General features: G+C 42.2%; 1 protein-coding gene across 1 annotated transcript in view; it reads left to right on the forward strand.

Annotated features, from left to right (window-relative positions):
* The first annotated feature begins 3,159 nt into the window (after positions 1–3,159).
* Positions 3,160–13,097, forward strand: part of Slc27a6 (solute carrier family 27 member 6) — a 42,736-nt gene continuing 32,798 nt past the window's right edge. The window contains exons 1-2 of the mRNA XM_038330848.1: positions 3,160–3,294; positions 3,610–4,234. Of these exons, the coding sequence (XP_038186776.1) occupies positions 3,754–4,234 (481 nt within the window). The 5' untranslated portion in view covers positions 3,160–3,294; positions 3,610–3,753. The remainder of the gene's footprint in view (positions 3,295–3,609; positions 4,235–13,097) is intronic.

Genomic DNA, 13,097 nt, shown 5'->3' on the forward strand with positions numbered 1-13,097 from the left:
AACGGGCCTTCCGTAGTATATTCTTGTCATACACAACATGGGAGGCCTACGGGAAACGTAGCCATGGCCGAAACCTAGCTGTGAAAATTGGCCAGTCATCCATCATTAGAGACGAGAAAGAGGTGGTCTGGGCAGAGCATTCCTGTGGCTCCGGTCCGTCGTATTTCCTTCTCCATGAGTGCTCCACAGAGACCCACTTCTGCAGGAATGTTTTCTGGAGGAGAAATTGAGAAGGTTCAGTCCTTCATTTTTAGAGGCATACAACTCTTTAACATATATGATGCCACTTCTCTCTTTTGCCCCCAAGCCCTGGCAGGATTAAGTAGCCAGCCTCGGTCCCTAGCAAGTATCCATTGTGATGCTTTTCATCAAGATTGCATCCCGTGAAATCACTCTCAGTCTCTTGTTTCTCATCTCAACCCGCCAAAGTCCCAAGGCTGACTTCTGCATTACTGTACCGGAAAGCATGGGAGGAAAGTGGAGATTCCCCAGGCAGTGTCCTGGGGAAGTGTCGGTGCCCATCCCATGATGCTGTTTGTTCAGTGTGACATTCATCATTTGCTACAGTTCATCCTCAGCAGGACTGAGCGTGCAGAAGGAACTGGAGAAAGGTTAGAGAGGAATTCCACGTCCGAACTGAGAAAGAGGTTGAGAAGAGCACATGCCAGACTAGGAAGACCCTTCTCTTCCTGTACTGATTTGTATTTAGTCACACTGTTCTTTATTTTCAAATACCCTTAGATAAAACCATAACATTTGATGTGCGTTCCAAGGGGAACTGCAGTACTGCACTGTCCCTGATCAAAGGCACTCTCAGGACGGGTGTCTAAATGAATTGCTTGCTCAGGTTTCTCTTTATTTTACTTACGTCTTTGACCTTGTAGCTATTGCTGTCTGCCAGCCGTTGTACAAATAACTTAGTATTGTTACTTAAGTGACATTCATCTTGATAGCTGTCTTTGGAAATATTGAAAGTGTATACAAAACGTAGGGATGAGACAATTGATTCACGTGCTGATACAGGAATGCATAGGCCTCTTAACAAGTGCTTCAAGATGCTCACACAGTTCATCTTCCGCCGGGAGAGTTCACATAGGAAGATGGTGCAAGCCTGTAGAAGCTTTAGTGACATGACCTTGTAGATCTTAATATGTTAGAGCTTGACATATTAAGAGTCTAATGGCTGGCTAGACCGCCACACACTGATGGCTCTGTCTATATATTCCCATTTATACTGACTATTGCTAAAAATTAGGTGTTAGAATATCAATAAGAAAATTTTAAAAAGCACACACATTTCCCCGTGGGAAGAGAGATTTACTCATATCAGTGAGCAAACCACCTGAGACACGGCCTGCTTTGCCTTAACTTTGTGCCTCAAAGTGGTTTTCCAGGATGTTACTGAATCACTGAGCCAAGAGGCCAAACAATGCCATTTCAGACACTCAATTTAGGTCTAAAATGCTTGCTGTTACAGCCCTTTCTTCTTACCTGAAGAGATGTCTCTGAACTGAAAAGACAAGAACTTGTACATCGAGTTATAAAACATTCTCTTCATCTTCGTGGGAGGATCTAGGAGTCTGTGACTCCAGGGACCTTTACTGTGGTGTCAAACTAACCAGGGCAAGTACAGCTTGTGTTTGGTTTTTTTCCAAGGTTTTTGTTATTATTTTGTTCTATTTTTTGTTTATCCTTTTCTTTTTCTCTTTTCTTTTGTTTTCTTTCTTTCTCTTTCTTTTTTTTGTTTCTTAACAAATCTGAAGCTAGCTAAAAGACTGTTGATGGAAGGAAGAAGATACAAAGATAATGAGGCACTAATGATTATTTAGCACATAATTAGCATTGAATGTACATTTAAAAGCAAAGAACCTGATGGTGTCTGCTAGCAACGAATTTATTAGCAAGAGCTAGGGAGATGAATCAAGTGCTTGCCCAGCCAGCATGAGGAGCTGAGTTTGGATCCCCTGCATTCATATGACACGTCAGGCCAGGTGGCACAAGGTTGCCCTCCCACCATTAGGGAACCAGAAACTAGCGCCCCGCCTCCTACAGGCTTGTTGACCAGCCAATCTTGCTCATCCCACTAGGTTCAGTGAGATCCCTTGTCTCAGCATCATTAATTACCATTACCATCATTATCATCAGAGTAATAAAAAACAATAATATAAAGAATGATAAATGAAGATACCAAATATCAACACACCGGTGTGTAAATCTACTTGCAACTGTACATACATGAACACATATACACACTTATAAATATGTTTTGTGTATGTAAATACATAAAAAGCCATTTAAAATGTATAATTAAATGTTCCTCTGTGTTTTATCTTTAGTAAAATTCTCTTTGCATGAAAATATGTACTCTTTTAATATAGCTCAGTGTTTTCAACCTGCGGGTGATGGCCCCTTTGGCAAACCTCTCACTCTAAAAATGTTTATACTACGACTCATAACAGTAGCAAAACTATTGTTGTGAAGTAACAACAAAACTAATGTTATGGTTGTGGGTCACCACAACGTGAGAAACTGTATTAAAGGGTCCCAGCACTGGGAAGTCTGAGAACCACTGCGGTAGCTGCTACCATTCCACTGCAAGCATACCTAAGAAATTCTCTGAACTCTGACAATTCTTTAAACAACCTAATTGAAAAAATAATACTGTTTTAAAATACCTTATCCAAATTGTTCTTAGAGAATTCCATGCGCAGATTTCGTACATTCTGATTGCTGCAATTCCCAGCTGCCCTTATGGTTACCCACTTCATCCGTACAAGTCCCCCTTCCAAAAATCCAGACACCTGCATACCGTGCTTTCCAGTATCTATGTTACTTTACATGACACTGTGGGACATCCGGCCTGAGGCCGGTCTTAAAGCATGATGTTGCTACCACACTCCCACGTGGAGGAGGAGGGTCATTTGCTCAGCAGGACCGCTGAGAGTCCAGGAAATTGCCATGCTGGCTCAAAGCTGGGGGCACGACGTGGAGGGGGGGTGGTGGCTCTTCCAGTTCCAAGGACACTGGGAAGATCCCTAGCTTCTGTGGCCAGCAGCTCCTTCCAGCAGATCGAACTTGTGTGGGCGGGAAGGGAGAGCCTTGCCCTGGGCGGGGCGAGGGTGACTGGAGGAGAGTGACTCTGGCTGCAGTATCTGTCTCGGGACTGCGAGGCGTGGCTGAGCCCTGCGTGAGCACAGGCAGAAGCCCGGAACAAACCACTGCCTTTCTTTAGAATTCCAGCTCCAGTTCAGTCTCCAGATCCTGGCAATCAAAGGGGAGCATCTACCTGCGGAGGTACATACTAGCATAGCGTAGTTCTTGTTGAAGCCCAGAGTCTCCTGTAACCAGCCCGCTCTGGCAGCAGTGGAGGATTGGTAACACTGGGCTGTGTGGGACTCAATTCCAGCAGAGAGAGAAGAGAGAGAGAGAGAGAGAGGGGGGGGAGGGAGGGAGGGAGGGAGGGAGGGAGGGAGGGAGGGAGGGAGAGAGGGCTGTGTGTGCAGTTGCTTTTTTTTTTTTTTTTTTAAGAAGACTCGGTGTTCTGCGGGGATCCATTGTCCCAAGCCTTATCAGCAGCTTTCCATAGCCTTCGGGTGATTTCTTTCACAGGACACACACAGAAAGCCTGAGCCAGAACTGCAAGTTCCAGCCCTGAGCTTCGAGGACAGGGGTCTCCAGGGTAAAGGAGGTGAAGCCTTTGGAAAAGAAAGACACTAATAGGACCCATTGGGTCAGCTGGTAGCCAGGACAGTCATGCTTCTGCCTTGGCTCACAGGATTTGGAGTTGGATTGCTCTTCCTGCATTTGGTGGAGAAACTTCTGTTCCCGTACTTCTGGGACGACTTGTGGTTCCTGCTGAAGGTGGTGCGCTATGGAATTCAGATGACAATATACAAAGTGAGAGGGGAGCTGGTCACCGTGCTGGATAAGTTCCTGAGCCACGCCAGGAGGCAACCCCAGAAAGCCTTTATTATTTATGAAGGAGACGTTTACACCTACGAAGACGTAGACAAGAGGAGCAACAGGGTCGCCCATGCTTTCCTGAACCACTCGTCGCTGAAAAGGGGGGATGTTGTGGCTCTGTTGATGAGCAACGAGCCCGACTTCATTCATGTGTGGTTTGGCCTGGCTAAACTGGGCTGCGTGGTGGCCTTCCTCAACTCCAACATTCGCCTCAGTTCCCTCAGGCATTGCATCGGCACCTGTGAGCCCGCGGCTGTGGTGGTTGGCAGAGGTAGAGTATGGGCTGTGGTCTGCTGCGCACAAAGAGAACCAACCTATTTCCCTGCCCCTTTTCTAAGTAACCATATTTCATGTCTAATACTTGGAGGTGGGTGATAAGGTGTATAAGTTACGCATAGGCAAACGTTCTTCAATCCCATAGCCAGTGGCTTCCTCTCCCAGCCCTTTTCAATCACGTGCCTTGTTGTAGGTTAGTAAATAGCAAAACAATGGAAGAATATTTTTTTGTGTGTGTGAAATCTCTGCTTCTTGCCATTTTGGAAAGGGCAACTAGTACCTCCAGTCCCTGGAAGGACTCACGAGACCTAGGGTTGGGTCAGTTACTTTATCAGTCCCCGCAAAAAAAAAAAAAAAAAAAAAAAAAAAAAAAAAAAAAAAAAGTTTCCTGAATAAGAAAGCTACCAATTAGTGATTTTAACAAGAATGAGAGCATTTGGATAAGGGAAAATTTAAACATGAAATTCACAAATTCTTATCTTCACTCCTACACTTCCTTTGTACTCTGCAAGCTAGAGTTTGACAGAGCAAGGCTGAGCCTCCCTCTCAGCCAGGGGCAGGCTCCTGGCAGACCATAGTCCTCCTCCTTGTTTGACTCACCTCCATCTTTTCTCTCAGTTACCTTCTTCTTTCCCTGATGTGAGTTAAGATACCTACGGCTACATATGTTCTCACTGAGTCTAATGAGTAATTAAAGAAGAAGCTGGGAAGAGGGTGGAGCAGCTCCATCCACTGAAATAGGAATCGCGTTGCTTATTTACCACCTAAAGGGTTTAGACAAATATCTTCTTGCATAGGGCTAAAAAGTCATAAAACGTGTCCAAAGCAAAGATCTTGGGAAAAATACTTAAGTATTTTCGATTAATTGATACATACCGGTTTCTGGTATAGAATTTCAGAATCCCGTAAAAGTGTGGAGCATCGTCTAATTTCCGCTTCACTGATGACTAAAAACGTAGACGCTTCCAGTTCTCTTTTCTCACATACTCACACATGACAAGAATAACTTAGACTGGGGACAAAGAAGGGCTGGCCCTCAACTCTGTCACTGTTCCTATTTCTCTGTGTCCTTCCAGCTTATCTTGTGGCCCAAGCAAGTCAGAGATGTTGATCTTCAAGCACTGGTTTCAGCTAGTTTAGAGCCGCAGGAGCGGAGAAGCCAAAATGTGTTCCCTGGTACTGTCTGGTGGTTTTCTCAGTCCTGTCTTCCACTTCACTTTGTAAAGAGGCGTGTTTGTGTGCTGAGTTTCCAGTGGCCTAGAGCGACAAGTAGAAACCACGAAGAATGTTGACAGTGTGGTAAAGCAGTGCTTATCAGTTACTACAGGCTATGAATGCAGTAGGAAAATAAGCAAGGTTTATTGTCCGTGGACACAATCTGACATTTTATCCCATGGCTTCCATTACTGCATATCAGGTAGCGAATTTCAAATCCCAATCGTGCTAGAAAACATTGTCTCCCTCCAGAAGAACAAACTAAGAAGGGCCCCAGCTCCCCTGAAAAGATCTTTGTGGCTATGATGCTGAGGGAAATCTAAAAAGCTTCCCAGAGCCAATTACTGAGGCGTCTTCCGCAGGGGCATAGTGCTGGGTACTTCTCAATTTGTTACACAAACTTGGCTGTAGCATGAGGAGTTGCTTAATTATGTTCAATTAGTGTTACGGTTTACTTGTTCTAGCTTTGACTTTGCTCTCCCATAACTAATTGCAGTGTTTCCATGTTTTTCTGTTCGAATGCCAACATCCCAGCATCCCCCACTTCCTATTTAGGACATGAAAACTATGGATACCGGGAACATTGCTAAGTCCAGTAAAGTACCATCCAGACATAAATGCCTAAGTTTAATGCACAGAACCCAAGTTAGAAAAAAAAAAAAAAAAAAAAAAAAAAAAAAAAAAAAAAAAAAAAAAAAAAAAGCTATGTGTGGTAATCTCAGAGCCGAGAGGAAGATGTAGGTGGGTCTCTAGTGCTCCTGGCTGTTTAGCCTAGCCTAGTTGCTGAGCTCCAGGCCAATGAGAGACTCCACCTCAAAAACAGTAAGGTGTAGCTCAGTGGAGGAATACATAAGACTGATCTCTGACCTCCACACAAGACCATACACATGTACCTTCATACATATTCGTACACAAACACACACACATACATTCTGCACACAAACGTGCATTCACGCATATATACATGCATTCATATATATAGATGCACACATATGAATCCACACACATGCACACATACACACAATATACATTCACACACATATATATGCATCCATACACACATATGCATTCTCACACACATAAACACACACACACACACACGCAAACACACAGAGACAGACTACTACTTTGTCTTAGTGGATGGAGTTTTAAGTCAATTCTATTTAGCAGAGTTTTCCAGCACAGTAGTTAACTAGAGAAATTAAGCTTAAGTCACATTAATCATTTATTTTAACATATCTCAAAACACAAACTACATGAATTTTAAGGCTGTGATAATTATATTTAAATTAACAAATAGGTTGTTTAAGAACAGCCTAGATCTTAGTAAATTGTGTGCATTTAAAGTTCTTATCCTGGAATACTGTATTCTTGGCAGTTTAGGCTGCATTGGTGAACACCTTACGTGATTAAGTTTTTAAATTTCAGAATCTACAGATTCCAACCAGCTGTTCCTAGCAGAGATCCTTATGGTCCTAGAGAGAGTCTACAGATGTGGAGAGCCCAGTGGTTTACACAGAGCAGCCAGGCAGGCCTAGCTCATGGAGAGTTAGCCGCTTTTGCAGCTGCTGGAATCTCTGTGAGTGTCACTCTATAAGCTGTAAGATGCTGATGATGCCATCTACTTCACAGCGCAGCTCTGAGGATGAAGTGATTTGGCTTTTGTGAAGCGGCCAAGGGTCTGCTAGGTAGTAGCTCGATACTTAGCGACGGAAAGAATTCCTGTTGTGCTCATGAAGACAACCTACACCCACAGGAATAGCATCCAGTTGGCTTGAAATGGTGTTTTAGAAAAATTGCACCTCTCTATATATCCAGTGATATCCGGTTTATTGGGGTGTATGACAATATTGTGCAAATTTGTATATGTACATGTGTGCGAGTATACATGCATATGTGTGCACGTAGAGGCCACAGGACAACTTTCAGGGTAGTTCTTCACCTGTCATTCATTTTCCTTTGGAGACAGAGTATCCCTCATTGGCTGGAAATCATCAAATCGACTAGCTTGGCCAGCCACTAAACACCAGGTTTCTGCTTGTGTCTCTGTCTACCTGTGCTGGTACCAGAAATGTGCACTATAATAATTTATTTGAAGATGGGTGCTTGGGTATAAAACTTAAACTCTGTGCTTCTAAGGTAAGCTCTTGACTAGCTCAAGAGATCTCTCTGGAGCCCCAGAAGTGATATACAATTTTAAACAAGCTTTATGGGTCAGGTCAGATAATGTCCTTGGTGATATCTGCCTTGACTGACTTATCTGGTAACCATATTTATGAGGAAGCCAGAGAAAAAATATCAATTAAACCACCATCAAGCATTATTCTTATTATTATCTAACAATGCTGTCAACTGTTACCGTCTCTCAAAGCCTGTAGGCATAGTTGAGGAGATCCATGAGAGCACGTGAGGAGAACATGTTTATTGGGGAACATTCACAATAAGAAAGCTGCTGCATTCCTCTTCTGCTCGGCGGGAGCTGGGTACTGCGAACCTAACTCTGACCACCAACCAAGGGAGAGATAAAAAGGGAGAGCCCGCTTCCTGGCTCCCTGTGTGTGCTTATATTACCTCAGACCACGCTCTAATGATCTGATATCCAAAAGGTTATTGGCTGAAGGAATTCCCTCAACAAAAACCGACTCCTGTAAAGCCTGTCTCCAGGTGCTCTGAGAAGCAGATGCAATGGTGTTAGGCAAAGAAGTCAGGTAACGTAGGTTGAGTAACTCATTTTAGTAGATTGCAGAACCGTGATTCAAAACCTAGCTTCCAATGTGGGATATACTGATCTAATCACCATCTGGTTGTATAAGTACTTTCAGGTACACTGCAGTATAGTTATGAAAAAGTATGTGCTCTGGTTATGTTATAAGAAAACATTACAATATGGCAATGTCAACACATCAGGCTTTTAATACATGCTAATTAGAAAACTGTGTATGATACTAGTCCCTCCAACAAAGCCTGAAGACTCACACATACTTGCAAAACGGTCTCTTATCTGTGTTATAGTCTAGGGGTCTGGATCAGGTTCATGTTCTCTGACAGTCGAAGAATTAAAATTAAAAGTCAGGACAAATCTCAGACAGGAAGGTGACAGCCTGGAAATTCTCCAAACAGCTGACAGAATTTCTTGGTAAAGAAAGCTTTTATCAGGGAAGAGGAAACAAGGCTCATAAAAGAGAAGAAAGTGCTTTGGGTGGACCATGTGTCCACACGTTTTCTTGTTACAGATGTGTGTGTAGTTTACTTTCTTAATGCAGCACATATTAAATCACTATAAACAGGTAGCTTTAAACAATTTCATGTTATCCCAGTCTCCTCTACTTTAAGTGTGAAAGCAATTTGTATATGAACTCCTTTTAAAGAACTTCACATTTCTCTTCAGGAGAAGGAACTGCTCGTGTTGGCAGCAAACACACTAACCTGTCCAGGCTGGCCCTGTTATGATGAGCAGTTGCCCTCATAAACCATGCAGAGTAAATGTTCAGGTTACCAATGGAGCCTTTGCAATCTGTCAAATGCCATTTAACCATAAAAGCAACCACTTCTTAACGCTCAATAGGAAGAGAGGAAAAATAAAGTCCTTCTAAATTTTATTGACGGTTATATGTATGGAGGTACAGAAAGCAAAGGCTCCTGGGAACTTTGTTACCTACCTTGTGCCCTGTGATACCGTCGCATGGGATCCATGTCCATTTCTAGGATAGTGCTAATTTTTTTCTTGTATTTGTTAGAATGGTTGTATCATATTTCTCTCATCTTAGATTTAGCAGGGTCAAGAACGTTACCTTGTTACAGAAGAAAATAATTGATTTTATTAATTTAAAAGCAATAGTGTAGCCAGGCGGTCATGTACACACCTTTAATTCCAGCACTCAGGAGGCAGGCGGATCTCAGTGAGCTGGAGTCTGGCCTAGTTTACAGAGCATGTCGAGTCCCAGGACAGCCAGGGCTACATGGAGAAACCCTGTCTTGAAAAACAAACAAGCAAACAAACATATAAACGAAAGGTATAGTGTAATTAAAAAAATAAGAACGGAAAAAACCAAAAAGACCAAGACAGAGAATCAATGAAACAGATGGCTCAGATATATCACCTCTCTTGATGGAAATTACTTCAGACAAGTCAAGAGAAGACTGCTGATTCTGAGAATATTTACAATGCATAGAAATGTAGAATGAATGCTAATCAGGGGTGAGGGTGTAGATTTTGAAGTTCGGTGTGCCCGGATTAAAACAAGCTCAGTTGCTTGGGCAAGCTGTTTAACCTTTTCCCCTTGTTTTCAGATCTCTTGTGTTTCGTTTTGTCGTTCATTTCCAGGAAAGGGAATAGTGCACAGTTCCTAAGTGTGCTATGATTTGTAATAAACAGCGTTGATAAAGCGCACATAAATAGATTAAGAGATAATACTACATGACAATAATGAGCATAAATACACAGAAATAGGACAGACTTCCTAAGTGTTCTGTGATTTGTTATAAACAGTGTTGATAAGAGTAGCTGGAGCACTATTTATTCAAGAACGTGTTTCTGCACCTAACATGACGCACTGGTACCATTATGTCTGAATAGTCCTTTATCACATGGCTTCTATTCTATTTCAGGCCTGGGGTTGGTGAATCCCATGTGTATGTGAGCATCCTCAGAGGCCAGAAAAAGGGTGTCAGACCTCTTGGAGCTGGGCGTGCCATGTGGGTCCTGGGTACTGAATTCTGGGCCTCTGGAAGAACAGGAAATGCTCTTACAACAGAAGCATCCAGTCCCTCTTTACCCTCGTACTGATGCTTCAACCTTTCATTACAATACCCATTATTGTTTTTCACTGCTGCTGAAAGGACTGTAGCTGAGATTTCCTCCTCAGCTAAATCAGCTGAATTTTAAGGATATGAAATCGTGTTTCCTTTGACTTTTGCTCACTTCCTTCGTTCTTGTAAACAGTACCATTCTTTGTAAACCCTCACAATTCCCTAGGCTCTGCAGTTTCGGCAAAGATTCAGGCCACAGTCATATTGGAGCTTCCCACTTGCATCCCAACTCATTAATACGTTATAGAAGTTTAGCCGTTGGTTTAACTTAGATGGTTGATCTGAAATCATGATAACTACAATAAGTAGCTGGAAGAACTGTTAAGTTCAAAGAGTCATTTAAACAAAATCTAGAGCTGTTGTTCTGAAAGACTGGATTCTCTGTGCTCTCCTTCTGCTTATGTCTCATCTTTCCTTCCTTCTGGCCATCCTTGTGGGTTTTCAGTTCTTGCCAAAGCAGCTTGCACACAGCAGGATACCGCATACCTGCATACACTCACCAGAACTGAGCATTCTCCTTGGATTCCTATATTTTGTTTAATTTGTATTTGTGGTAGAAGTAAAGATTAATAGGACATTTTAAGACCTAACCCCTAGCTCCCTGGCAATGTAATGCTTCATCATTTATGTGTTTGCTTTCAGTTTCTTACAGGTTCTATTTATGACTTACCTAGTGCCATTTGACTCATTTATTGGTATTAATTAATTTTATTGAAAAAAGAACTTTTCATACAATATGTTTTGATCATGGTTTTCCCCAGCCCCTCAGATCCTTCTGGCCTGCCTACTCACCCATCTTTATGTTTTTTGTTTTCTCTCGAACAACAACAACAAAGAAACAAAATCAAAACCAAAACACACACACACACGCACACACACACACACACACACACGCACACACACACACACACACACACGCACACACAGGCCTAACACACAAAAATGAAAATCAAACCAAACAAGCAAAGGACAATAAAAAAAAAGAGCAAAGTAAAATAAAAAAGTCTACAAAGATATTTATTATTAAGTTTGTTTGTGCTGGCCAGTGACTTCTGATCATGGGCCTGCCCCCAAAGTATGGCTGACACACCCAATGAGACTCCATTGGAAAAAAACTGACCCTACCTTTTCCAGCAGACAGCAACTGGAGACAGCTTTCTAGTTAGGCATTGGACATCATGTCTACCTAAAGTCTCAGTGCTGGGACCCCTTCTGACCCGAACCTGTGCAGGGCCAATATCTGTAAGTTCATATGTGCATCAGTCCTGTTGGGCCTGAAAAACACTTTTTGCTTGGAGTCACCCATCACCTCTGGCTGTTACAATCTTTCCACCTGCCCCCTCTAGCCACTATTACACTGGTATATCTTGCAGCCAGGTCACTGTTGCTGGTCACAGGGTTTGTAGCTGGGTGACATGAGTGTACCTTTCTCTACCTTTTAGTACCATGAATGTTAGTCCCTAGGACTTAAACATTTTAGGAAGCTTCTATAGTAGTAGGTTTCCATATAATATTTCAAAGGCCGTTAGTGTTAGTTGTCCCTTGCCATGTTCCTTTGTTTACCCTGTACCCCTATCCCCTTTCTGATTTAATCTTCTTATTCTCAGTTCCGCTTGTCTCTCCATTACACTTACTTTATTTCCTCTTCCTTGGGAGATCCTTTCCTCCCCTCTGGTCCCATATTATGCACCTAATCTCTATGGTTATTTGGATTAAAGCGTACATTTTGAAAGCTTAAAAGTTAACATATACATAAAAGAGAAAACACAGAGTATTTGTCATTTGGGGCCTAGGATACTTCACTCAGGATACTTTTGTCCTAGTTCCAACCTTTTACATGAAAATTTCAGGAACCAGTTTTCCTAACAGCTGAATAGTATTCCATTCTGCGAACGCACCACCATGGTTTCAGTATCCATTCATCAGTTGATGGACATCTAGGCTGTTTCTGACTTGGGGCTATTAGGAAAAGTCAGCAATGAGCTTGGTTAAGCAAGTGCCTCTGTAATAGGGCACAGAATCCTTCGGGGATGTGCCCGAACATGGTATAGCTGGGTATTGAGGCAGATATGTCTCAGATTCTGGAAGAGCCATGACCCTGATTTCCACAGTGGCTGTACAGGTTTGTACTCTCACCAGCAATAAATGAGTGTTCCCCTTATCCAACATCCTCATCAGTATGAGCTGCCATTTGTTTTTATTAATCTTGGCTATTTGTTTTATTGATCTTGATCTTGGGTTAAAATGAAATCTCAAAAGAGTTTTAATTTGCATTACCCAGATGGCTAAAGATATTGAACATTTCATTAAGTGTTTCTTAGCCTTTTGTGTTTTATCTTTTAAGAACTCTCTGTGCTGGGTGGTGGTGACATACGCCTTAAATTCCAGCACTCAGTAGACAAAGGTCAGTGGATCTCTATGAGTTTGTGGCCAGCCTAGTCTACAGACTGAGAGAGTGTGAGTACCAGGACGGACTCCAAAGCTACAAAGAGAAACCCTGTCTTGAAAAACAAAACAAAAACAAAAACAAAAACAAACAAACAAACAAACAAAAACTCTGCTTACTTCTATAACCCATTTTTAACTGGGTTATTTATTTTCTTGAAAAACTTGATCAAGTTTTTTTTAGCTCTTTATATAGTCTAGATACTAACCTCCTATCAGATGTATAATTGATAATGACCTTTTCCCATTCTGTAGACTGCTGCTTTGATGGAAAGATGGTGTCTTTTGCCATAAAGAAGCTTCTTAGCCTTATGAGATCACATTTATTAATTGTTAGTGACTGTGGTATTGATGTCCGGTGCTGGCAGTATCCTGTTCCGAAAGTCCTT

This window comes from Arvicola amphibius, chromosome 5 (genome assembly GCF_903992535.2).
Source record: "Arvicola amphibius chromosome 5, mArvAmp1.2, whole genome shotgun sequence".
Lineage (NCBI taxonomy): Eukaryota > Metazoa > Chordata > Mammalia > Rodentia > Cricetidae > Arvicola > Arvicola amphibius.